We start from the raw sequence: 27,314 nt of genomic DNA on the forward strand, positions 1-27,314 counted from the left end.
TTGTCCTGAAAGGCACATGGTTTCATTCTTTGTAATTTTTTTTCAAAGTGTTTTCACATTAAGTGAACACCAGCTAATTGCCTTCCTTTTTGTTTTCACAGCATACCTGCATTTTCTTCCTCAGAATGAAGAGACCATTTAACTCACTGTGCTCTTTAATCATCGTATTCTCCTCCCAAGTGTAAAAGATAAAAACTGATTTACTCTATAGCCTGATATATTGTGAATGTTCAGTCAATTTGACATTTATATACTGTAGTTTTCTCTTTAGTAATAAAAAGTGACAAAATCTGAGGGACAATTATGATGAAAGTCTCTCTTTTACTTCAGAATATGGGCCTGCATGAAGATGACTTTGTAGGACTATGGCAGATTAGAGGACACTTCAAAAATGTCTTTAAAATATGCTCCTGCAGAATTGATTCAAAGAAAGTTGTTACAGGAGACTTTTCAATAAGTGTATCTACCATCATTACTTACAAGTTAATGAGATGGTCTTGACTGTTTTTTGCCAAGATGGAGAACCCCTTCAGTCATAAAATTGTACAGTAAAAAGTCAAAATCATTTTAGTCACAATAGTTTGTTTTGAAAAATAATATAGGTGGTTAAATTATGGGGGAGTGTCATGCCCACAAAGCTGGTTGTAATATGCTAAATTAGGATATTAATGTCCTTTTCACTGAGGCTTAGTCTTAAAATTTTTAAAAACCCCTCTATCTTCAGTCAAGCAGCCACTGTATCTACTGAGTTTTTGAAAAACAGCTTTCAGTCATTTTATAGTACTTTTTACTACATTTACTGAACAGAGCAAGACAATGGATATATTCCAGTCTATCTGACCTAGAGAGAATAAGGATGGTTAAAACCCAGGCCAATTTCTTAAAAATCTAGCACATAGTGCCCATAAATATTGTGGACTGTATGAAATTAGATCAGTTACTGGTCTCAGATTTTCCAGAAGAGTCTACTTTGCCTCAGTAGATTCATCCTCTGGCTAAGAGCCAGATCTTCGTACGCTAGCACAAGGGACAATGTGCTGATTTTCTGTACATGTGCTGGGAAATTCCAGCAATTTCTATAACAGAAATTGTGTTTTGTTATGCACTGTATTATCAGCTTGTAAAAAACTGTTTTCGTTGTGCAATCTCAGCTCAGTGAGTGGGAACTTGTATCTTCACTGACACAAGTTCCTTTCCACATAATCCTTTCTTTTTATATTAGTCTTTCTACAAAATACTTGTTTAAAAAATGTGACTTTTGAAACATTTCTGTAGAAGTTTTTTAAATGGTAGTGTCTGCCCTCTTTGCTGTCTGCCTAGATTTATTTTTTATGTTTATATTCCTTGGAAGAGTAATCATGAGAACTTTGAGGTGAATTTTCAGCTAGGGTTTTGAAATACAAAGGCACAGGAAGCAAAAATAAATCCAGCTGTGTTTTTTAAACTTATTTGAACCAATAAGAACTGTCTCTGTTATATCTTGGAGTAAGAGAAGCAGAAGTGACACAGGCACTTATATCTATTTTTAAGGAAATATGTAGTATCTAATATCATGCATATTCCATCCTACGATGGAATGATCGTAAAGGAATTATCAACATGTGATAGAAATTACTGATTGGTTGAGGGTTCTTAACAATCTGAGTAGAGTAGTTCCAATGTAATGAATCTGTGAAAGATCCAGCCTGTGTGAATGTTGAAAATTAAAATTCAGCTGTCAAACATTTTTACATTTGTAGGCATTAAAGAAATGTAAGCCAAATTAAAATAAGTAAGTTGATTACTGTGTTTTCGAATACACATTAGAATTGTCTTTTATCAGCCAAGTGTTATAAAATGGTTTGCAAGGAAACACATGCAAGTCCTGTCAAAGTTAGAATTCATGAGAAGGTTTGACAGACCTGGCAGTCCTTAATTTCTCTTTCAGCAAAGGCTGAGGAACATCAACTTCTAGAGTTTTTCAAGGACTCCTGTTTCAATGTAGGTGCTATTTTCAGTTATTTTCAGCAGACTTTCTTAGTTTTTATGCTCTCTTAAAACATTCTACTTTGGTATTTTCTATATGTGAGTGTGAAGAATTCAGAGAATGTGATAACACCCTCAGCCCACAGTGTAGGCAAAAAAATACCAAAAAATGCATATGGATCAGTTTATGTCATTGGCAAGGCCAAAATATTGTTTCATATCTCTGAGAAATAGTACTAAGAGCATAATTTTGTCATAGAATAGTTCTTGTAGTTTTAAGAAAGGACTTTTTGGTAACAGTTACTACTTCAGAATAAATGATTAATTATAGAATAGCACCTAAAAATCCACTCTTAACTGCTAGAAACAATTTCAGCTATCGTCTATCTACAAGTTTCAAAGTAATTTTAGTTGAAGGAATGTTTGAAAAATATCTGCTATTTCAGTATTTTGATAATTATAAAAAAATTATTGGATGTCACATGCTTAATTCCTTAATAATTAGTTTTAATTCTGAAACTAAATAATTTGTTTACATTTGAATTGTTTATAGTGTCACTGTCTGCCAGGAATTGAAGTGTATGATAGAAACATCTTGTAATTTAATAGAGGCCATTCATGCTTTTGAGAATTAAGGAGGAGGTTGAGTCTCTTGTTTCAGAGAAAACTGAGATAGGTATCTGTGTATAAAGTAATTTTCTTGAACATGATTACAAGGCACTTCATCCTCAGAGTACTTCAGGAAGTCTCTGTAGTCTGTTCCTTGGAGTTGTAAATGAGCTGTGTGCCGTCAAGGAGTCAGTTTTGTGAGATCATTTGTTTAAGATGACAATATAAATTTGAAGTCAGAGTGGATTCGATGTTCTTGTTCTCCATCCTGTGTTTCCAGCCCTGGGCTATTCTTTTGTTCATCAATTGGTCAGTAAACATGATTTACAATTAAAGATTTTGGCAGATCCCCACGCAATGTTGACAAAGGACTTCAGCATTTGGTAGCAAACATCAAGCAACCTGACATGGAATTAACCTTCACTATGAGATCAAAACTGATCTCATTTTACTGGAAAGACATTATGGAGCAGGTTTTAATAAATTCTAATCAACAAAATAAAAAAAACTTAATTCTAATTTTAATCAGTTGCATGTGTAGGGAATCTCTTTCAAAACATTAGTGTAGTTTTCACTGAGTTGTTTAATAGCTGGCAGTGACATCTCTGTGACAGACACACTAAGTTAAATGTATGCAAATTTATGTATGCTTATCATGTTTATACATCAGTTGAGATCCCTTATTTCACTGCATTTTTTTTGCCACATGCACAGTATGGATGTATGGTATAAGCATTTATGAAAGTCATGTGGTAATGGACATGTCTCATAAGAAAATGTTTACAATTTTTAGATCTATGACCTTTTATTTTTTTAAGGGACAGAAAATGCTAATGTGTAGCTTCTTTGTGAAGGCTGCTTTACCAGATTATCCTGGAACTCCTGGGTCTCGCTGCTACTAACAGGGAGCTGGAAAGCAAGACAGGTGTTTAAAAACCCTTAACCACTCAGATAACAGTTTACATCACTAATAGTTCTTTCTAGGTCTGTCAGTTTCAATCAGCAGAGAGCACATGTGATCAGTATGTCTGATAAACTCGTCAATGCCTTTTTAAAGCAGGATTCCCAAACCTATTCTATTCAACTCTGCTCTCTCCTTTCCTTTTTTCACCACTTCAAGTAGAATCTTGATAAGACAGATATACAAGCAGCTGTGTATAGCTAGCCCAGGCTACAACTAATTTGTGCAGAAAAAAATTAAATCAGGAGGTAAATTATTTCGTGATTGCTCATTCCCAACAGAGTTGGGCATCATTCTGAAGAAAATATCAAATAATTGGTTTCAGACCATGTCAGACACATGCAATTCCCTTCTCTAATGGCTATGTGAGGTAGGACTAGGCCTCAGGGGTCACCAAAGGACTGAAAATAGCTTGGTGCCAGGCACAGCAATAGAGAGACAGAACACATAGGAAATGAAGTGGCAGTAAGAGCAATCTATAGGGGAAATGTGCTTCACTTGGAATTTAATGTATTGGCTTAGAATCTGGCAGTAAGCCATGCAACAATTGTTTACATTTCTGTCAGCATCTGCATCTGTTCTGCTTTGTAAATGGCACTTATCTTTGAGTGAGTAAATGGTGGAATCAATAACAACTGTTAAGGGATTTCCTTTTTTTTTCATATTCCATAAAAATTCACACTGCAGACAATGTAGCCTTAGATTAATAAGAAACAGACATTAACAGGGTCAAAGGGATTTGTTTAGGAACATTTTATAGCTTCTTGGGTTTGCAGTAATTGTATCCATGTGACTTGAATGTATCTTGTAACATATCCAAATTAAACTGTTAAAAAAATGCTAGCTTGCAGTAATGAAGATGATTTTTTATAATTATCGTAAGTACTGTGTATAGAAAACTGCTGGCACTGTTTGTAATAATTTAGTTCTGTGTAATACCGTGTATTACATTTGCTATGCCAAAATACTAAGTTGCTTTTTACAGTATAAGCAAATTAGCTATTATATCCAGCAATACCAATTATTTAAACCTAGCAGTTGCATTAAAAATTGTATACCAACATGCAGTTTGAGAAAACTGTGAGCAGATGTCCATAAAAATTGAATATATCTTTACTACATGCAAATAAAAGAATAATACAATTTATATACCAGCTCTATTTAGGAGATAGTGTGCAGATGAATGCTGTCATAAATGCAAGATTGTTATAATAGTTATAGCATCACTTAAAAGTTAATATCACTGAGACCTGAGGAACACATTATTGTTAATGGAATTTATGTATGTAACTCCCTGTACATGGCTTTGAAAATTTACCTCTTGGAATACCCCTATACACAGTGACTGTCAGCAGCTAAGTTTATTTTGCTTTATTAGGCTATTTCTTTTCGGATTTTAGCAAAATGGTAATTCCATTTATTATGTATGCAGGTTGTAGTTAGATTTTAAATTTAATATTGAATTGCTGATTTTTTTATTTTCTTCCTTATGTAGCTTTATTGAATGAAATCCCTGACATTGCCTACTTTTGTCTGTAGTGGAACAATATTTTAGATCTATCTTAAATGAAATCAAGCCTTAAAAATGGGGACAGATGAATGATATTTAATGTATTGTGTATTGGGAACCTATTTTATAGTATAATTGTTTAAGAGGGTTTTAAGCCCTTGGTTCCTGCTGGAGGAGAAATCCCTACTGTAATCACTGAAGAAAACCGTCATCAGGTTGCTTTCCAAGGATTCCACCACAGGTCTCAGAAGCAGTTTAGCCATGTGGCTCTGTAGAGTGAGTAGGAAAGGCTAATTAATCTGAGAGCAACATTGTCATAATGTAGTTGTTCTTTACCATTTAGAGCCAGCTCACTTCTGATGCAGATATTTCTATGCCACACTTTACTTTATCACATGCCTGAATGAGTTGAAATGGTCAGAATTAGGCACTCATTTTTGAGATGTTGTAAATTCAAAATTCTTTAAAACATTAGAGATTCCATGCTCATTAAAAAAAATACAAAGAGAAAATAATAAAGTTGCATTTAGCTTATGGATCTCATTCACACATGTTTTTTTATGCCTTTTGAGATTTTTAATGCCTCCAGGCTATAACCAAGGGAGCTAGAACAAATTTTTTAGTGGTTTCAAGAGCTACAGCTTTGAGGAAAATATCACTTTTGAAACTTGCTATAAAATCACAAGTTCACAGATATACACAGGTAATCTAGATCTACTCAGCCTTATTTCTTAATTATTTATTTATTATTTCTAATTTCTTATTTATTTCTTAATTCTAATTTCTTATTTCTTAATTATTTCTTATTTCTTATTTCTTTCTTTTCAAAGATGAGAGAAAATCTTTAAAAGTGCTAGGATAAAGGCAGATACCTTGCTACTGCATTTAAGTACTTAGGAGAAGGTCAGTTACAATAATCAAGTGCTTTATAGAATGTCTTTTTTTTTTTTTATGTTGCTTGAAAAATGCTTTAATTAACTTATTAGCTGTCTTAGAATTCATATGGGCACCTCTCAACTTCATGACTGGTGAAGTGAAATTCTATGATATCATTTGTCTAACTACATCCAGCCAAATGGTCTCTGGTAAAATGGACAGCTTTATTCTTCGACAAGGGTGGCGTGTCCTTCAGATCTTAGGAAAATTTCTTCAGTTTCAATTCTTCTAAAATGAAAGACCAAACCTGAAAATAGTACCCGTAGTTTCTCCAGTGTTGTATAACTGTATCAGCTGCCTTGGTACCAACACACAAACCTTGCATAAACTGATAGACACCCTTTTTTGGGCCTTTTTTTCTATTAGAAAAGCTCTTTAAGAGTAACACTGTTTGGGTTGGCAGACTTCTGATGCCTGTTTTGTGATAATTGGGGTATCAAATTAGCATGCTTGAAGAAGTTAAATATTCTTTAGGTCCCCTCTGCCTCTATGTGGTAGGAACTTGAGTACAGATTATCTAAATGTAGACATGTTTATTGCATGGAAGTTTTGAGCTTATTCCTTTGCTTCATTCTGTTTTTTTGTAATGAACCAACAAGATTTATTTACTTGCTACAAATAAATACAGTGCAGGTTCAAGTTAGTTCAAGTTATTTTTTAGTCTTCTCCCACCTATCCCCCCAGAAAGAACTGAAGATACCTCAAGTACTCTTCTCTTTTTTCCTCATAGCAAAGTAGTTGTGAATCAGAAAGACAGTTTCCTAGTTCTTCTGAGGTTTTTGTCTGAAAATTTGAGTTCCTTAAAAGCTATGCAAGAAAGCCTTGTGTGCATTAGTGAGCCTGAAGGCCCTGACCAGCCTTTTCAGGGACCTGCACCACAACCTGCCCAGGAGATCTTTTTCACCTGCACCTGAGTCCTCAGTCCCTGCTTGAACTGCATTGCAGCTATCCTGATGTTCATCTGCTCCAGAGCTGTGGACCCCATTAATTCTGTTTTCTTGCTATGAGCTTGAACATGCCTTATCACCATGGTTCCACTGAATGGTCACTGAACTGTGCCTGACTTGTGGTTACCTTCACCAGACCAGATCCAGATTCAAAAGAGTGAATTAGCTTCCTGACTCAACTTCAGATTTATGTCATCACCATGAACTTGGCTGATGATCTGGACTCTTGATTGAAACCTATCATGTCAGGGTCTGCCTTACTTAGGATCTGCAGGACTGGGCCCTGGCTGGCAAGGAGCCTGTCCTGCTGGCCCTATTACCATGCTTGACTCCCTGTTCTCAAGTAGCAGCCAGGCTTCAGTGGTCCCTGACACTGTGCTTGGTTTGAATCTTTTCTGTTGTAGCTTAAGATAAACCATTTGCTTGACTCTAGGATATTTCTGCTAGCATATCCTCCTCCAGAACAGTTTAGGGATCATCAGCATTGGCACTGGATTTGTACACCAGTATTGGTGTGATCCTTGTTTTGCAGAGACAGAAGTTTGGGGCTGTGTTCAGGAGCTCAGAACCTTTTTTTACTCCTCTGTATTTGTTTAGGTCCTGATCTCAACGTTTTTTTGGAGCAATATTCACAAAATCAGATAACTGGCACATTGACAAAGGTTGTAGAATGTACTTTACCTCACTTTAGCCTCTGCACCAGCCTTTCTGTCCCTTTTCAGAAATTCTTCTCTCTAGGTATTACTTTAGCAGGAAGCCAACATATTCTGTTGTTAGGAGGTACTATAGAGATCCTGTTTATATTTGTCTGTATCCAAATATCCTGCTGCAGCTATCTCCTTGTACAGGGACTACATAAATTGAAGTCAGACATGCAGAAAAAATCATATTTGGAAGAATGATAGTAGTAAATTGCAGGTGGTTCAGGAAGGAAGTTTATTTGTATCATGTGAATGTCTCCATTTCCTTTCTATCCTGCAGTTAGACTAGAATGCCATTGCTTAACTGATTTGTGGCTGGCTGAGATCAGCTTCATGGGCTTTCAGCCACCCTGTCTATGCTGCTCTGTAGATTGGATAGAATGCTAACAATTTCAGACCATTTTCATAATGGAAGGGTGCTTCTCTTGCTGCACAGTGTCACCAGGGAAAATGTCACTAAAAAATATTAGTTTTCTGGCCTAACCCTCAAAATCATGATCCATTTGGTAACATTTTCAGAGTAAGCATACTCCACTTTGTGAATATGGCAATTTTACCTCCAAACAGGTGTATGTCACTGAGGTTTGGTTGAAATATATCACAGCCTTCATGTCTATTTCACATCTCTCCACATGGAGATATGTTCTCTTCATTACAGTCTTCTACAAGATTTATAAACCTGTTTTTGAGATGTTCTCTATGTCATCACATTTGCTGCTTTGCTCTTGGCTGTTACACCATTCTTAAAGGTTTCTGTCCTGTGGCTGTCCAATCAGAACAATGTCAGAAAAGAAGTGCCTTTTCATTCTACTCTGCTAAAAAATGGATAGTGATGTGCTTGTTCAAGCAGGCTGGTCAGTGTTCTTCAAAATTAAATGCTGTCATTAGTATTTCTAGCCTCATGATGTAGAAGGCCTTTCAGTCAGGCTTTGCATACCTCAGGAGTGTGCACACTACTTGAGCATCAACACTAAATAAATAAGTTATCATTTCTGAGAAACAAGAAAACTGAAATATATTCTGAATGATCATTTAAAGTAAAAGCTTTTTCTTTTTCTGAGCTTGGTAGTGTTTTCTAAAAATAGCATTACTGTGGTATGCCTTTGCCTTCTACGTCCACTTTCTTTCAGTCTAAAGTGGACAATATCATTTGAGGCAATCAAGTAAGTGGACCATTTCCTTGTTCCTCCATAGATGGGGCAGAAATATCACAAGGCTTTCAAATTATAGGAGATAGAACTAATGTTCTGTTCATTTTTAGGATGTGTTTTATGATTCTTGTACTGCAGACTCGAGCAGTCTTTTCATGTCAGTTAAACTCAGATTATATTCTCTAGTTTTCAGGTAAGGAGTAAAATCTTGTGAATGTGATTTTTTCCTAGGTTTAAGACTTAAAATTAAAAATCCAGTGATTGATTTGTTATTTACTCATTATTCAGAGAGGAAAGACACTAACAGAAGCAATTATGCAATTATAGGCAATTATAAATCTTTTGACGTTCTTAGAAATGCAAGGAACTAGCATGAATACATCTGTTTGGAACTTTGAGGAAATTCAGATGTGGATGGAAAACATGCAGTCCAGTCTCTAAGGCTGTAAAACTGGAATAGCAAATTACAGAATTAGTATTCAGAGTTAGTTCAGCTCTGCTACTTAGATCTATGTCTATTTAAAAGTGATTTTTAAATGCCTAAAAAATATTTAGAAAATTTGAGGGAGAAGGAAGGTACAAAGTACTTAAAATTTGCAAAGGTCAGAAAGATTTGACACATGAAAGTACATTTCAATCAATTTCTTTTTGTGTTCATCTTTCAGAGCTTCTCTTTCAAACTACTCTGACTCTCCCTCTGACACTTTCGAGATTTACTGTTTTGCTGATGTTACATCTAGAACCGAATGCATAGGAACATGGTATCAGCTCACCACAATTTGCACAGAAATGGAAATTTGTTACATTTAAAGACATTATAAAATTAAAGTATTTAAGCCCATGTGGTTTGGTAATGCTGAATTGGAAACATCTCACAGTCGTTTATAGTCTGACTGTGCTGAAATCAGAGTTCCCTGGTTGATGTGACATGATTATATGTTACGAGTGCATGTGTTAACCTTTCAAAATAAAATGTTCCGTTTCTTCTTTTAAATACCAAATGCTTATAGTTATAATACTTGCTGATATTTGCTCACTGACAGTCTCACTTGTTTTCAAACCCTACATATTTAAAGTTGTGGAGTGTTAGATTGATGTTTCTTTCACTCAAATGTCATATTCATCAACTGTATTGTGCTAGCAGATTGTTATATAGACAAGGTGACTTGCAGAGTGACAAGTGATGTGATGTCCCAAACCATTAAAATACAGTAATGATGTGTTTTTTTCCCTTTCGGCTTTTGCAACACAGTGGGTTTTTCATAAAACACAGGTGAGAACATTCCTGAGTAGATCCATTGCGTGGAAAAAATCCTAGTTAATGAATAACAAAACCTGGAAGTCAACTGGAACCTCACAGATAATTGAGAAGTGCTGAACACTTAGGAAATAGTAATATAACAATATTTTATAATGAGACAAAGATACATTATGTTATAAGAAAAATTAAATTTCTTGATATATTATACTGTCTTACATAATAAGTTTTGCAGTACCTTTCTTTTTTCAGCTATAATAAAAGCTATTTTATAATTTTACTTGAATAGCCTCCCAGGAGTACCACAGGAAAGGACGAAACTTCTGCTTAACCTTATATCAACTCAAATGTCTTTCTCAACTTATCAAACTCTTCTTATTAATGGAGGAAAAAATTGAAGAGCTCTCTACAGAAATTCTGCTGCTGCCTTCATTTACAGAGAGGAATAAGAATGTTCAAGGTAATGAATTATTGTCTTGATTTATTAGTTTACTTTGTGCAAAAGAATAACTTTATACTATTTTCAGCATTAATTATCTAATTTATGTAATCATATTTTTCGAATGAATGTCTTACCATACCCACTGAAAAAGTTTTTGCACTACACAGATTTATGTTTGAGCACAATGACCTGTAGAAAAGAACTGATCACTGTGTGTAAAGATGTGATGTACTAACTGTAGTTATTGATGGAGAGCCATGATGAAAAACTATCACACATTGTAACAAGATATCTCCTTCTGGTTTCTCTGTAAAATCCTATGTCTTACATAAGACACAACAATATTTGGAGTCTGAATTCTTTGAAACTGACTTTTTCTGAACTTGTCCTTGCAAGCTGCCTTTTTGAAGAGAGAAAAGCACATACATTAATATCAATTTAGTTTATCTTAGTGTAGATGAAACTAGCTGCTAAAGGCTATAGTCCTTGTATAACCTGTATTTCTCACACTTACTTGTGCACTATGTTTACTAGCATTCTTACTCAGTAGTGTGCTACAAAAAGAGGCTCTACATCAGTAAAATGATCAAGCCTCAGGTTTGCATTTGCTATAGGTTCCAAGGTCACTCTTTTTTTTCATTTAATTATATTCAGTAGAACTGGGTATCGTAAAAATTAATATGAGTAACACCTTCCTGGAGTATGCTGATAAATGTTCTTCTACTCTGCTGCTTCTGCCAGTAGAGACTCCAAATCTTGAGAGAGAAGTGGATTCAAGAGCATTGATTCTATTGCAGGAAAAGATCAGACCAGAAATGAGGCCAGGCTGCTCAGGGAGAGAGGATGGGTGAAATCAAATGTTCACTATCTCAATAGTCAAGCTGCATGCTGAGGAGGAAGGTGTTTTGGGAATGATGTAGTCTCAAAATACTACATTGATGAAAATAAAAATATTAAAATAAGAATAGTTCCAAGGCACACATTTTGCTAATGTATTCTTCACCTGTAATACTGACACTCCAAAATAAAGAAATACAGGTTAAACTATATATTTTTACAATATACATCAAAACTCTAGTAAGATGTGCATTTGAATTCCATTTTTTGCTAGTGACTTCAATGTATTTCTGCCTCTCTTAGTCACTCAGCTTTACTAATTCTCAAGAAATATGAAGCTGTTATACATTACGATTTATGTTTTATGGCCTTGATTCTACAAAGAGGTGTTAGAATAAACTTACAGAGTTTTCCTCATGTGTTGGGCAGGGTACACATTCACTAAGGGCAATGGTAGATGTACTTTTTGTTACTGTATTATGTGAGAATGTGTAAAAAAATTTTGAAGTCTTGAATAGGAAATTTATTTCATATTTACGTGACTATATTCTAAGGCATGTGGTCCCCAGTAATTCAGAGACTTTCCAGGAAGTAAAAATTATCCTGCAGATATTTTTCCAAGCTTAATTACATCCAGAACTATTTCTCCAAAGAGTGTTAAGCAGCCTTCTTTTAGAAATATTCTTTTAGAGTAATCATGTCTGTAGCAAGTTGGTTCTTAATTGGTATCTCTACTTAATCAAATCTGAATGGGAAATATTATTAGCTCTGGTAGGAGGCAGTCTTGGTAAAATCAAAGAAACCATAGAATTCATTTTACCCTGAAAAACAAGTGAGGGTAAACATTTTTCAGGTGCTTTTAGTGAAGTCTTAAGACATACTTTTGTTTTTCGAGTTGCTGTTTTGATCATGTGGTTCTAGTCACAAAATTTTTCTCAGTGATATGTTTACAGATAGTTTGTGAAAAGAAAAGAAGACATGTCCAGAGAAATTTTTAACAAGACATCTGACTAGAAGAAAGGTTAATGGTGTTATTTTATTTTTGTATTGCTGGAAATCTCAGTTATAGTGAAGTGAAAGATGATGTGGGAGAATGAAAGCTATGTTCCCAGTAGTTCCAGGTTGTGTTAAGTACCGAAGGGGATTTAAGATTTTCCCTGTTAATGTCCTATATTCAAATGATAATTTTATTTTTTTCACTGATGATGGCTGAGTTTTTTGATAAGAAGGATTGGTTAGAATCCTTGTTTTTTTCATCAGAACACATTATAATATGTGACTAGGCAATATAATGGCCATCTTCTCTACTTATTTAGAAGCCTTATTACTAGAAATCTTATTTAATTTGGCAGTCAATAGTGTAGATGTGTCTGAGGCAGCTTTAACTTAACTTGGGTACAAAGGTCAGGTTTACAGTGCAGCATAGGCTGCATAACCAGCTTAAGAAGCAGAGCAAATTGGCCCAGGCTGAAGTGTGTGCTTCTGGGGTTAGACAGTTACCCGTACTCTCAGCAAGTTTGAGCTAGCTTGGGTATGTCCAGCTTACCCCTTCGTCTCTGCAGTGAGGGATATCTGAAGTGCCAGTGCTCTGCAAGTAGCACAACTGACAAACTAAGGAATGATGGCCAATTCATAAAAGGTAGATGAATGTCCAAGTCATCTAAAGTTTCCCTAGGCATTGCATAGACAGAAGCCTTGTACTTGTTTTCTTTATATTTTGGTTGCTTTTAGTATTCATGGGAGACTTTTAATCTATGTAGCTCACACAGAGGTGCAGCAAAAATAATGGTTTTTTCATGTGCTTGTGTCAAGTGGTGTGTTTATGTGTATAGCTGTTTCAATGTCAATTGATTTTTTGTTTTATATTCCATAGTACTTCAATTTTGATATTTAGAACATGTATAAAGTTCCATCAGAAACAAAGTAGTTCTTTGGATGATTCCTCTTTGTAAAATTTCTTTTTGTCCCAAAGATGGCATCTGAGTTTTATCTAAACCAGATGGTTTCTTGGCCCTCATTTTTCCCTAAACCCAGCAATGACAAAGAGCAACGGCTGCATAAATTGGATGTAAGAAGAACACTTAGGGTTTATCACAGAAGAATCAAAGATTTCATATCTTCTGACAGATTGTTTGTACTCTTAGGGGGTCTTAAGAGGGGTCAAATGGCTTCTAAGAGTTGCTTAGCTAGATGGTTAAGGGATTGTATTAGAGAGGCGTATGTAGTTAAGGGTAAAGAGGCTCCCAGGGTTTGTAAAGCTCATTACACTAGGACTATAGCTGCTTCTTGGGCGGAGAGGTCGAAGGCTTCCACATTGGAAATTTGCAAGGTGGCCACCTGGGCTTCTCTTCATACTTTTTCATTGCATTATTGCTTGGATGTAGTCTCTTCTGCAGATTCTGCTTTTGGTAGGAGGTTGCTTGTGAACCAAAAAAAGAACAGTGAAGAAAAGAAAGACATGTAGTTCAGAGTTCTAGCTGGCAACAAGACAAGTTTCTTTGCAGCGTGCACAATGGAATCCTATGAAGACCAATTTAGGCTGTTGAAAATAGATGTTAGAGGGAAGTACTGCCTACCAGTGTTCTCTGATGGTAACCCCATGGCAGACAATAGCACCAAAGGAAACCGTGAACCAGAGTGAACTCTGTAGGGAGATGGATGTAGAGAGTTTTTAGGTGATACAGATAGGTCTCTGAGTTCCGTTTGAGAGTTCTTTATCTGGCATCTTCTGGAATATATTCAAGATCCTCATTTTCACAAATTACTTCACATAGATTGGAGAAATGAATTCTCCGAATTGCATTTTCCACTCTAACTTCTTTTCACTGTTCTCCATCCAATTCCTCCTGATTTTATTTTTTGACTTTACCAGCAGTAACTTAGTGTTCCTCAATGAGCAGTATGTACAGGCCAAGATTTGAGCTTGATTTAAAACTGTATTTTTGTTATCTAGGCACAGTTTTTTAAAAAGATATTATAAATATACATTTTATCTACTACCAATATGTTCTTCAAGTTATCCTTTAAAGCAAAATAAGGAGAAAATAATGCAAAGTTCTTGGACAAACAAGTAATGGTGTGGTTTTGTTCCACCCCTGAACGTTAGTGTGACATCTGGACAAGGCTGCTACTCTGCCTTTCAGAGAAAAGATATCTGTACTTTTCTGTCATTAATTCACAATGGTGCATAACTTCATTCCACTACAGGCATTGGATTTCTTAAAATTAGAGTAACCACACACAGATTTTTCTTGACTGTTTAACCCTTTCATCTGCAGGTATCTTGTCATGCCTACTGTGATGAGATAGTCTACTTCTCTATTTACATTCAGTTGATATTAATGAGTTATTCTACATACCTAGTACTTCCAGCATTACAGCTTCTCTTTGAAGCAATCAGGAGCATGATCACCTACAATCAAGTGTTAAGTGTGTGACTCAGGTTTAGAACTCTGCCAAATTGCATTCTCTTTCCATCTTTAAGTTGGATTTTTTCTTCTTTTGGGTTTTCAGAAGCCTCTTGTTAAAACTTCTAAAAAAACAAAAATATTGAATGTGCTTTCATCTATCTCACTTTTTTTCCCCATTTCAGGGAGAAAGATGAACTCTGGACAGATTAGATAATGAATACCAAGAAAGTCTTTTTTTCAGTGTAGTGCTTGAAAACACTGTGGGCAAGGTTTACAAGATCTGTCTCATGGGACTGGGAAGATTTGTAAAAGTCTTTCCTTCAAACCTCAGAGAGAAATCCTTAACTCTATATCAATTTCTGGAAAGTGTAATAAAAGAAGTGTAGAATAAAATTTTTGAGGTGCATCCTCCTAACAGACTTTTGTTGCAAAGTTGCAGTATTGCAAAAGTTGTAATTGAAGATTAAGAAACATGATTTTTGCTTTGGTCTCAACATAAGATGTTCAAGTATTTTCTTTTACAAATGCACAGCTTTAGTGGATCAATCCAAAGTGAAGATTAATTTACACTAGGAGGGGAATATGATTTCAGAGGTACATTTTCTGCATCTGAGTTAGTACAGTTTGGTCAGTATAATACAACAAGTAAAAGGTCCATTATTGAAGATAGAAAGCAGAAGGGTTTTTTGACCCTTAGTAAGTAAGTGATTTTTAAATTGTTATTTTTATTTCTGGATTAATGTTCTTTTCACTTCTCCAAATGCTTTATTTCCAGGATGGTTTCAATAAAAGTCCTGACTGACCTGTCTGAATCCAATTTGTAAGCTACTTTGATAGCACTTATACTTAGCATATACACAGATAGTGAGTAGCTCATACAAAAGCCTTCCTTGATACTTTGCTATTCTATGCTGCATGCAAGATGGTGTCACTATGACTGTTCATATGGCCCTAAATGCTATAAAAATAGGAAAGCTGTAGAATTCTATAGAAAAAAAGCACTAGAACTTCTTATAAGAAATAAAAATAATTATATTTAGAATTCAAGATGTGTCACTGTCATTCTTCAGTCTTTGTAATCATCATTACAAAACCAGAAAAATACTGAATTGGGGAAAGAATTAAATAAACAGTAAAGGGTACCTAGGCAAACAATTGGAGAAAAGAGAAGAATAATGCCAGAGAAATGCATACAAGGAAAGTTGGCTGAAGCATTTTGATTTAAGTATAACACTGGATAGAATCTTGTTCTCATCATTTGCAATCAAAATTATTAAAGCTGCCTGGATGGTAAACTAAAGAAAGTACAGAAATTATGAACAGTCCATCAAAATTAGATGTTTGTAGATCATCTGTTTCAAGAAGGATAAAGTAAGGATTTGTGGTTAATCCAATCTTCCCTAATAATCAAGAATGCTGAAGATTTAGAATATGCTCTGTAAAAGGAGCAAATATGAGAAAATGACATTTTTCTTCTCATTCCCATCTTTTCTCCAACTTCCATCTCACCCCCATTTTCTCCTTTTCTTCAACTCCCATCTTCTTTCACAATATTCACTTTTTCACCTCGCTTTCTGCAAATTCTTTTCTCTAAACAACCATGTGGGAAGGGTCACATGCATTTCTTCCTGTCTGTGCAAAAGCAGTTTGATATGTGCTATTTAAAGAGAGGAGTCAGAGAATTTGTCTAGATAGGTATGTTTCCTCCGACCCATGCCTGCCTTCCAGTCTACAGTGGCAAACTAATTTGGGCTGAGTAGCAGCTATACCTTGAATAAAGCTGTGCTTCTCTTTCCCAGGAGAGTTTGCTGATTAGGGCAAGACGGTCAGAAGACAAGTTCTAAGGCCCTAAAATCCTTACTTGATGAGACACTTTAAAAGGGTTTGTGGTTTTTCATAGTTAGACACGCAGTACAAATACCAACAAGATATTCTCAAGAGGTCAAAACAACTTTACTGGCAACTTCAGGATATCAAAGAACTTTGGCGAAATGTTTAGGCCAGCATTCAATCAACAAAAAAACACTTTCCAGAGCATTAACATAGCTCATTTGACTTCTCTAACTCAAAGCCAGTTCAGTTTTAAGTTACTCAAAAATTCCAAGAGGGTATTAAAAGACGAAAGAGAGGAGGGCAGAAAAGATAGAAAAGAAAAACATGATTACCACTCCTGGTTCCAGCTGTGTTCAGCTCATAGTTTCCAAGAGGAGGTAGGGTGAAGATGTGCTGACCTTGTGTCTCAGGTTAAATACCCTTTGTGTTTCCTGGGCCCTTCCCAAGATGGAAGTTCCAGTCAGCTGTCCACTCTGGGGCTGAACTGGGGCTCCAGGGGCAGGGAGTGGAGCATTGCCTGCAATGTGCCAGGGGTTGGGGGGTCACTGTGGGGCTGGGATACAGGCTCTGGGGGGTGAAGCATATGTAACAATGTTCTGCCTCACCAGAAGAAGGCCTGACCTGCCTCTTTGCCTCACACATACCCCCAGAACATTTTGGACAAGCATTCCTTCCAGTCTCTCACACAAGTGAAGCAGTTGCAGGATATGAAGGGTATAATTTGTTATCTGTCTCTGTGGAAATAGTGTTTGAGAGCAAGGTTGTAGTAGGATCTGAAGAGCGGAGGCTCTATGGAGGCTATGGCTCAGTGTACAGTGTTCAGTACAAAGTGGGAAGGCAACTCTTGCTAGTTGGAGGTTAAATTGAAGAAGAAGGTGGCCTTAGCCATCCATACCCAGATGATATTTGGAGAAAGCAAAACTCTGAAAATCCAAAGGGAGTCAATAAAATATAGGAGACTTGAACATGGGGCTTCTTTGAGAAGACCAGTGAAATTTTTAATGTGTGTAAGCCTACATGCACAAACAGATGCATATGAGAATAAAGCAGGAGTGTCCAGATTGTTAATTAGAAAAGTAGATGGGATAATGTAGTAGAATATGTTAATTTAATAATGAAGGAGCCTGTTAAATGACTGATGTGGGTGTAAGCATCATTTGGCTCCTTGTCTGTGGTCCTGGAGTCACAAATCTACCATAAGCTAGATACCTATTTATCTCAGCTGTGAGTTCTCAACAAGTAAGGCAGCAATGCTGTGAATACACAAGGATTTTAGCTTAAATGTTTTCTTTGAAGTCTTGATATAAAAAGTTATAAATAGCAGATCTTAATGACAATAATACAAGAATGTGAATATATAGAAACTTACTTGTGGTTATAGTTAAAATTTGATTTTATATCTATAAAAATGGGAATTGATAGGAAAAAAAGGTAAATTTAAGGTAGAAAGCACAGAATAGAAAATAGGGGAAATATCCAGTCACTTAGACTATTAGTTGGGTTTTTTAATTCTGGACTAATTTCTAAAGAAAACTGTTAGAAACTGTATCATAAAATACATTAAAACATGCTGAAAAAAAACCCAGGAAGTTTCTGGTACTGGCTATAATGATGAGTTGGATGGCCTGGCTAATATATTTTGGTTTTATGTTCTCCCAGTTTGTCTTTCTTTTTTTCCCGGCTTAGATCTGTCAATGTCTTTTGTAAATGCAAAAAGGTATTTGGGGAAAAAAAAAAAACAATTGTACAAAAAAACCCCAAAACAAACAAAAAACCCTATAAAAACTTCAAAGTTCTACAATGTTATGTAAGTGTATGAAAAACAGTGTGTATTTTCAGAATGCAAATCAACTAAGGGAAAGGTTAAATCTACTTTGTATAAAGTATATCCAATGCTTGAAATTTCATAGAGAAAAGCTCTTTAAACCTTGGGCATTTACTACTAGTAGCTTCAGATCCCTCTGAAGACCTGTAAGGTTATGCCTGGAAGATAAGCTTTGACAATAGATAATCTTTGGCAGCACCTGGTAATTTAAAACCTCTTTTAATTTCATAAGAAGTACATTACTTTAGGAATATCTGCACCAGTATTGTTTACCAGCTTTATGCTGCAAGACAAGTTTTTTAAAATACGCATCATTTGGTGTTATTCTTGTATCTCTTTGTGACTCACAGAATCACAAAATGGTTGAGGTTGGGAGGAGCCTTTGGTATTCACATTGTCCAAGAATCCCTGCTCAAGCAAGGCCTCTAGAACCAATTGCCCACAATTATGTCCAGATAGTTTTTGAGTATCTTCATGGATGGAGGTTCCATAACCTCTTGGGACAACCTTACAGTGCTTGTACATCTTCACAGTAAAAAAAGCATTTCCTGATGTTCAGAGGAAACCTCCAGCTTTGCATCTCTTTTTGCCTGTGACCACTGGTCCTGTCATTATGAAAAACTGTTTCCGGTCTCTTTGGACCTGCCTTTCAGGTATTTATCTACATTAGTAATATATCCTGCCCTTATGCTTCTCTTCTCTTGGCTGACAGTCCAGTGCTCTCAGCCTGTCCTCCATTCTCTTTGTCATCTTCCACGGCCCTTTATTAGACACTCTCCAGTATGTTCATGTCTGTCTTGTATTGATTAACCTAGAACTTTACACACCATTCCAGGTGTGGCTCATCACTGTTGAGCAGACAGGAAGAATCATTTCCTTTAACCTGCTTATAATGCTTTTTCTGATCCAGAGCAAATACCATCAGCCTTTTTACTGGCTTATGTTCAACTTTGTGTACTTCTGGACCCCCAGGTCCTTTTATGCAAAGCTTCTCACCAGCTGTGAGAACACAAATATGGGTTGATACCTGGGTTTGTTCCTCCCCAGTGCACAACTTTGCTTCTTGGACTTTATGAGGTTCTAGTCTGCCTGTTTCTCCAATCTCTTAAGGTCCTTCTGGATTGGCACCATGACCATCTGCCACCCTGTTTGATGTCAGCTGCAGACTTGCTGAGGGTTGTCACACTATGACACAAAATTATTCACCCACTTACTCACTATCAAAAGAGGAAAAGGAAGGAACTTTATTTCTGACTTTGCAATATATAGAATTCCAAAAGTGACAGTGGATTGGAGGATGGAATTGCCATCTTTCCAACCACACTGGTTAAACCAACAGTCTATCAATTCTCCAAAACAATCAATTATTTACATGAACAGGCATGAGAACTCTAGTATAAATATGTAAACATCAGAAGGCATAGAGAATTTTTAAAAGAACTTAAACTTTTAAAAGAACAGGGCAACAGAGGGTAAACTGTACGTTATCATCCAGATCATTAATGAAGATGTTAAACAGAATTGGACCTAGTATTGACTCCTGGGATAGATTGCTAATTACTGGCCTCAAACTAGACATTGTGCCACAGATCACTGTATTTGGGGCTTGGCTATTCAGCCATTTTTCAATTAGCTTACTGACAATTTGTCCAGTGCACGCATCTTGCCTACATCTTGTCCTGTAATGAGATCTTAAGGGAGACGATGCCATGGGCTTTATTGAAGTCCATGTAGAAAACATCCACTGCTATCCCCTCATCTACCAGGCCAATAATTTCTTCATAGAACTTATATCAAGTTGGTCAAGCATGACTTCCTGTTACTGAATCCATGCTGAATGGTCCTGATAAATTCTTTGTAATGCACCTGGAAATGCCTCTATTACCTTCCTTGGGGTTGTAGTGAGGTTGACAAGATTTGTTCCCTGAGCTCTTCCTCTTGCCATTTTTGAAAATAAGAGTGACATTTGCTTTCTTCTCACAGTTGCCATGATTGATCAAAAATTATTGAGAGTGGCCTTGCGACAATATCTGCCATCTCCTTCCACACTTGCAGCTGCAACCCATGAGGGCCCAAGGATTTCAATATGTTGAGTTTGCTTAGTTATTCTCAGACCTGATCCTCTTACACCTAGAGTACATCTTCCTTGTTCCAGCCTTTCCTTCTGGTCTCTGGTATCTGGGATTCCTGAAGGTTCATCTTTATAGAAAATACTGAGTTGAAGAAGGCATTCATAGTCTCAACTTTTTCCATATCTATGTTACCAAGTCCCCTACCTTGTTGAGCAATAGGCTCATGTTTTCTCTAGTCTTCCATTTATCACTGGTGTACTTACAGAAGCCCTTCTTGTTGTCTTTGACATCCCTGGCCAAATTTGAGCATTAGCTTCCTTAACTTTCTTCATGTTCAGAAGTAATTTATGTGTCCTCCCAAGTTACCCATCCTTACTTCCACACTCCTTATGTTTCATTTTGTGTTTGAGTTTGGCTAGGATCTTCTTGTTCATGCATGCAGGCCTTCTGCCATTTTTTTTCCAGTTCTCATGAGATTAGCAGAGGTGATACCTGAATATTAATCAAATTTCTTGTGTCCCATTACCTTACCCATGGGACTGTTCGAAGCAGATACTTGAAGAGGCAAAAGTCTGCTCTTCTGAAGCCTGGGGCTGGCTGTGGTCTTGCTTTTCACTCTCCTTTGTGCTCTCAGGGTCTGGAACTCCACTATCTCATGGTCACTGCAGCCGAGGCTGCCTTGATTTTCAAATTCCCAACAAGCACCTCCATTTGTGCTTGTATCACTTGCAAGAAGAATCATCAGTACATTTCAGGAACCCAGATTTCTTGAAACACTGATAAAAGTAATATCAATCCCAGATACTGGTTTGTCGTTGACAAAACTGGGGCAGTATCCCATTACTCTTAAGATTTATGAGTGAGCTTTGTACCAGCCCTTCTTAAGGAGTTTCTCTTGTACTTTGTGGTCATAAGTGATCATTTTGATTATAATGTCTATACTAATTAACTGTCCTTTTATTCTTATTGTATTCATGTTTCCAAATAAGTAAAGTCTGTAAAAATGTATTAGTGCTCAGTTGATATAATTCTTTGAACAAAGAGGAGAAATAAATTTATATATAGCTGATCTAGTGTTATCCATTGTCATTGAGATGACTTCACAATCAGTATAAAAATGCATTAATGACAGAAGAAACCATGTTTTACACATTATATGTGCATTTGTATAAAATACAAGTACCACCAGATGTTGATTTCATCATGTTATATAAAATAAACTGTATATAATAACTTGAATTTGACTTTATTATAACATTTGTATTCCCCTACATCTTGAGGGTTTTTTTGTCCTTCATAGTGATATATAAGATGTTTTAGGCTGCTGACTTTTCTACAGAATTAATCTAAACTTTGATCTCTTTTGTCATACTGTGCAGGAGTTCTGAAGAGAGCTAGTGGGGAGCTTTTAATAGGAGAAACTAGTGCAAATGAAACCAGCGTGCTTCCTGAACAGTTACTTCAGGTAGAAGAGGTGAGTATGAAAAGAGTCTTACACTTCGTATTGGATTTTCTTTTTTGTGTGTCTCCAGTGTAGGCTTTCACCATGTTCATTATAAACACCTATTGCCATAGTTTCATTACTTCAGCTTCTGTGATTACTTCTATGTGCAAAGTTTCAGTTTAGCTGGAATAAAATCTTAGGTCATTCGAAGAAGTTGTTGGTATTTAGTAGTTATTAACAGAAAAAATGTAATTATAAGATACCTCATAACAAAATGGGAAAAAATTACTTAAATATGATAGCTTTCTCAGTATTATACATATAATTTCCAAGAACCTTGAAGAATATTTATGAAGTTCTTAGAATTTGATCATAATGGTTCTTCCTAAAGGTATAGATACTCATATAATGTCTAGTTTCTCTGGTGCCAACAAACTACTGTGTAATAAGCACTGTACTTTGTAGAATGTATGTACAAGATTGTTTTTATCTGGCTCCCATTTACTACAAAACACATTTTTATTGTTGATTTTGTGTCACATAAATGCTCCAACCACCTTATACTTTATGATAGTAGAATTTAATTTCTTAATAGCTTGATTTTAATGCTGAATTTTTTTAAAAAAGTACTTTGGATTGGTGTGTGAAACTAATACTAATATGTATTACAAAGAAGAATTTTTTTTTTTTAGGTAGATTGGGATGTACTTGATCCCCATCAAAAAAAATGAAGGAGTGCAAAATTGTGTGTCCATGGAGGCTGTCCCTGTGCTTACAAGAGCCAGATGTTGCTAGTGGGGAAAGGGAAAGGAAGGAGGATACAACTTTTAAATTGAAGTAAACTGGAAGGGTTTCACTTTGTAGCCCTTCATTCTCTTCTGATTTAATATTATAGCTGGAGGAATAGTTAGGAATCTCTCTTTTCTGTTCTCCAACTCTGCCTTCATGGTGGAGATATTTACTGAACATCATCTTACATCATTAAAATGTGTCTCTTACAGTGGTGCAATTCTCAAATGGCCACTTCTGGAAAGGTTTAAGTCTGATATAAGTCATAAGAACAATGCAAAGTCAGATAAGTCGAAAAGGAATGATGTTCTGCTGTGTCTACTTCTGGCAACTATTACACTTCAGATTATTTATTGTTTCAGAAGTGTCTGTTTAAAGAAGGCAAGGAACTGGTGTAAACCACAGGAAAAGCCAGCATTAGTCTAAAACTACACATCTCTATTTAAACATTTTAATGTTTTCTAAATCCAGTTCTAGAGAAGTGAAATACAGTGTGGGTGTGTTAAAAACAGCTCCTCTTCAGTGTTTCCCATTGAGATTCATGGTCAGTAACCATGTTAACTTGCAGTGAAAATTATTACAGAGTATACAGTGCTAGACGACTTGTTATACTATTGAAAATACCTATGAATTCTTTGACTTTTTAAAACAGAGTCTTTTAAAGATTAAAAATTAGGTAAAGATGAAGCATGTTTCTATAAAAGCTGTCTTGTTTAAACAGTAATTCTTTTTTCCTAAAAAATTTGATGACATGTTTAATGTTGCTATGCATTTTGTTGAGTGTAAATACTGCTTTTAGTATGATTTCAACACTAGTGGACTATATTTTAAATTTTTAAAATAATTTCAAATTGTGATAATGGCCTATAATTTAATTATGGATAGGTATTTAATTTTCAGACACTATTAACACTCAATAATGACTTTGGATTGATTTAATTTTAATATGTGTTTCAGCCTATTTTACTGAGTTTTGGCTGGAGAAATGCATTTAAAGACCTGTCTTCTTCTGTGGCTCACTGTATAACAATAGCAATTGAGGATTTTTCATCTAAAATTCTTCAACATGAGCAGAAAGAAGAGTTTTCAGCTGCAGGCTGTACAATGAGTCTTGTAAACAACCAGCAAATGAAGGAGTCCTGCAGAGCAGTCCAACAGGAGGAGCAACCAAAACAAATTGCTAAGGCAGGTATCAAAAGATCTGAAGTTTGAAGGGAGACAGAATGGCAAGGCTGTTTGCCATCTACACTTTGAAGTACTTACAGTACTATTAAGATTCTATATCTTATATAAATGGAATTAAGAAGAAAGTGAGAGGCATTACAATGTGAAGCTGAATAGAGCTATATACAATAGCCCCTAGTTTGTACTTGAAAGTATTACCTTTAAAACTTCACTGGCATTTTTTCTTCAGCCTAAAAGTTCTAAAGCATTCTGATTAGTGTTTGCTCTGTTACCAAGTGGTTAGATGGGAAAATGTTGAAAGCTGTGAAATATGGCTATAGAGGGTTTTCCTGTATTCATATCATTAGACATGCCATTCAATTAATTAGCATAACCTGTTAGAAAGCCAATTTTGAGTTATTTGATTTGGCTGAAAGGTCATTTATTAACTAAATTTCTTTTGTAAGGAAAGGTATGTTTGAAAGACTTTCTCTAGTAAGATCTGCAACTCTGCTAGCAGATTTAGAATGCTGTTAATGAATGCTGGTTTGAAATAACACATGATCTTTGGGGAGGTAATTTTAGGGAGATTAATGTATGACTTTATTAAGAAATAACACGTTTGTTTCCAAATTCAGTGTTAAGAAATGTGTTTATGTATTTTTCAAAATTAATTTGTTTAGAAAATCATCATTATTTACAAGGAATTAGCATTGAGCTTTGAATTTACATTTAGTGACATCAAAACCAAATTAATACATTACCAGCATATGATAGTTTTAATTTTTCCCCTAGTATCGAATGCGCAGCTTTGAAGGAGAAAGGAATGAAAGAATATTTAATTTACTTTAAAAAATGTTCCTCCTCTGTTTAAGAGATTAAAATGTTTGTAAAACTGAGTCAATATATTTATGTTTCATGCCAATTTCATTATTCAATATATATAGCGTGTATAAATTAAGCATTGCTCTAGAATACAAATAACTTGGTACCACATTTATTTCTCTCAGTTTTGTTCTGACATCATGGAAGAACTTGACACATTGCTTCCATTGGCTCTGGCCTGCCGAGATGATTCTCTTCAGGAAATTAGAGCAAACTTTGTAGAGGCCTGCAGCAAAGTGGCAACAGATGTTCTGGCAAGACTAGAGGAGAAGAGCAGAGACGTTCCCTTGAAGGCTCCCCTGCAAGACCTGTGTGGTGCCCTTTCCACGGCGATATATGTCTTTCAGCATTTTACAATGTATAGAAGTTTAATGAGAGAAACAAGCAAAAAGTATGTATTTTTTACGTAAAATGTTTAATTAAAATGTAAATAATATGGGACTTCATTCTATTTTGGTGGTACAACGTGGTGGTAGTTTTGCAAATTGCATCATATTTTTTAGCACATTCAGTATGTGTACTGTTTTATGGAAATACCTGAATCAACCTGATAGTCCACAGCAGACATTGCAAAACAAATTATTTATGTGTAGGATCTGTATTTGATTTACAGATCTTTTTTTTTTAATTATTAAATTTGAGAAAGTAAGATTGTAAGATTGTACAGGGAACTGAATGTACTTTGCTGTCATATAAATAAAGTGTAGGGCCTCTATTTCCTTTTCTGACCTTTGCAATGCCTAATTTTCATAAGATCTGGTTCAGGACATAGCAATAATAGAGGGCAATATAAAAATACATTTCTGCGCCTTTTCCTAGCACCATGTATATTCAGACATGTAAAGTAACTAATACAATTACAATACATACATTATTATTACATGCAGAATAAAAATTAAAGCAGATATTAAGTAGGAGTGTAAAGTCAAAGGCAGTGTTTGACCTGCAGGGACATACAAATGCACTTACTTATAGGAGATTTTGTCTTAAGGTTCTAGGAGTCTATTGGTCCATATATTTCCAGTCACGTGCATTTTAAAAGTAGAAACAGTGTTTTTGGGGAGAGACCCTAAAGTAGCACAATTTTTAAGAAATGTATGATTTCTAAGTCATTATATGCACTGTTGAGCTGCTTTCCCTCTGATGTTTTACTTTTTACTCTCTCCTGCATGAAGTGTATCTCTGTGAGTGGAAGTCTGACCTAAAATACTGCTCAATAATTCTAATTAGGTGTATTATCAAAGAGTTTTAGTACATGCCTAACAAAAGCAATCTCTGTACTCTGTGCTTATCTGCTTTTTTTCACTCACTGCTGATGTAATAATTGCTGATGCAAGAATGCTGGAATTAAAAACTCCAAATGACTGAATGTCGAATATATTTATCTCATAAAATAGGGTGAAGTATTTTATTTCTCAGTGATTGGTTAAATTAGAATTTATAGACAAGCAGACATATTTTGAGAACTTTTGAAACAAAAAGTTACAAAACTGAATGCTAGGTTCAAGACCAAAAGGAAGTGAATGATTGATACCTACGAAAAAAAACTATTTGCAGTACTAGTGATTGTTACCTCCTAGTGCACAGAGCCTTTCAATCACTGTCTTTTTCATCATTCTTTCTGAACAGACCCCTGTTCCTCGTGCCTATCCAAAAATGTCAGAAATTCATCAACATTCTCCAGTTTCAAGTTACGAACTACTGCATCAGAGTTTGTGCTACAAGCATTTTACAGGATGCTGAGAGCCACTGCTGGGATGACTGCAAAGCTTTTTACGAGGTATGAGGTTAAGTTTACTATGGCTTCCTTTTACAAAATGTGTTTTTGTGTTTGCCAGCTCACTGACTAATCGAAAGCATGAGATCAGCTTGTTTTTACATAAGGATTATTGGGATGTGCTATTTTGAAATATCTATTATTGCAGGCAAGTGTCTATTTAAAAATGATGCGGGAAAACAGAGTCATTTAAATATGAGATAGATTGTTACCCTGTTTTTATCATTTACTTCATAAAATATTTATTGTGTGTCAAGGCATTTATATAGAACTCAGTAAAGAGGACACCATCACCTTAATCTCTAAGAACTTTACACTTCTTTTAGAAAGTGTGACATATGAAGATCTTTTTCTGGGAAATTTTTTATCTGATTATTTGATTTTTATTTTCAGTTGGTTCCCCTTTTACTTTTTGTGTCTAAAGGGCGAAACAAAGAAAGGTTGTCAATATAGTTAGCTAAAGCATTTGGTAATGTATTTCTGAAATAACCAGTGCCATTTCACCTGCATCACCCAGTCATGGGTCTGATCTATAGCTATAATCCTAATGATTCTATGAAAAAAAATTAAGATAATTATTTTCATTTATTGGATTTTTTCCTTCATCCTAGTTAAATACAAACATAGGTTGACATACACAATTTGAAATTATTTTCACTTAATTGCAGGGTGAAGTATTATATGCGTTTTTAATCAAAAATAACTGAGATCTCTTGGAGACAAAGTCCAAATTTTCTGTGTGAGACTGTGTTCTGTCAAGCATTTTCTAGAATTCTTACATGAGAGAAAATTCGTTCT

General features: G+C 35.5%; 1 protein-coding gene across 10 annotated transcripts in view; it reads left to right on the forward strand.

The window, feature by feature from the left end:
- Window positions 1–27,314, forward strand: part of KIAA0825 (KIAA0825 ortholog) — a 238,784-nt gene that overhangs the window by 62,776 nt on the left and 148,694 nt on the right. For 9 of the 10 annotated variants that reach the window (XM_085568051.1, XM_085568057.1, XM_085568059.1 and 6 more), the window contains 5 exons: window positions 10,328–10,498; window positions 21,837–21,931; window positions 23,648–23,875; window positions 24,865–25,130; window positions 26,369–26,519. In XM_085568051.1, coding sequence (XP_085424177.1) covers window positions 10,328–10,498; window positions 21,837–21,931; window positions 23,648–23,875; window positions 24,865–25,130; window positions 26,369–26,519 — 911 coding nt within the window. The remainder of the gene's footprint in view (window positions 1–10,327; window positions 10,499–21,836; window positions 21,932–23,647; window positions 23,876–24,864; window positions 25,131–26,368; window positions 26,520–27,314) is intronic. The other variant, XM_085568058.1, reaches the window with a different exon arrangement.

This window comes from Lonchura striata, chromosome Z (assembly GCF_050655825.1).
Source record: "Lonchura striata isolate lonStrDom1 chromosome Z, ASM5065582v1, whole genome shotgun sequence".
Taxonomy (NCBI): Eukaryota; Metazoa; Chordata; class Aves; order Passeriformes; family Estrildidae; genus Lonchura; species Lonchura striata.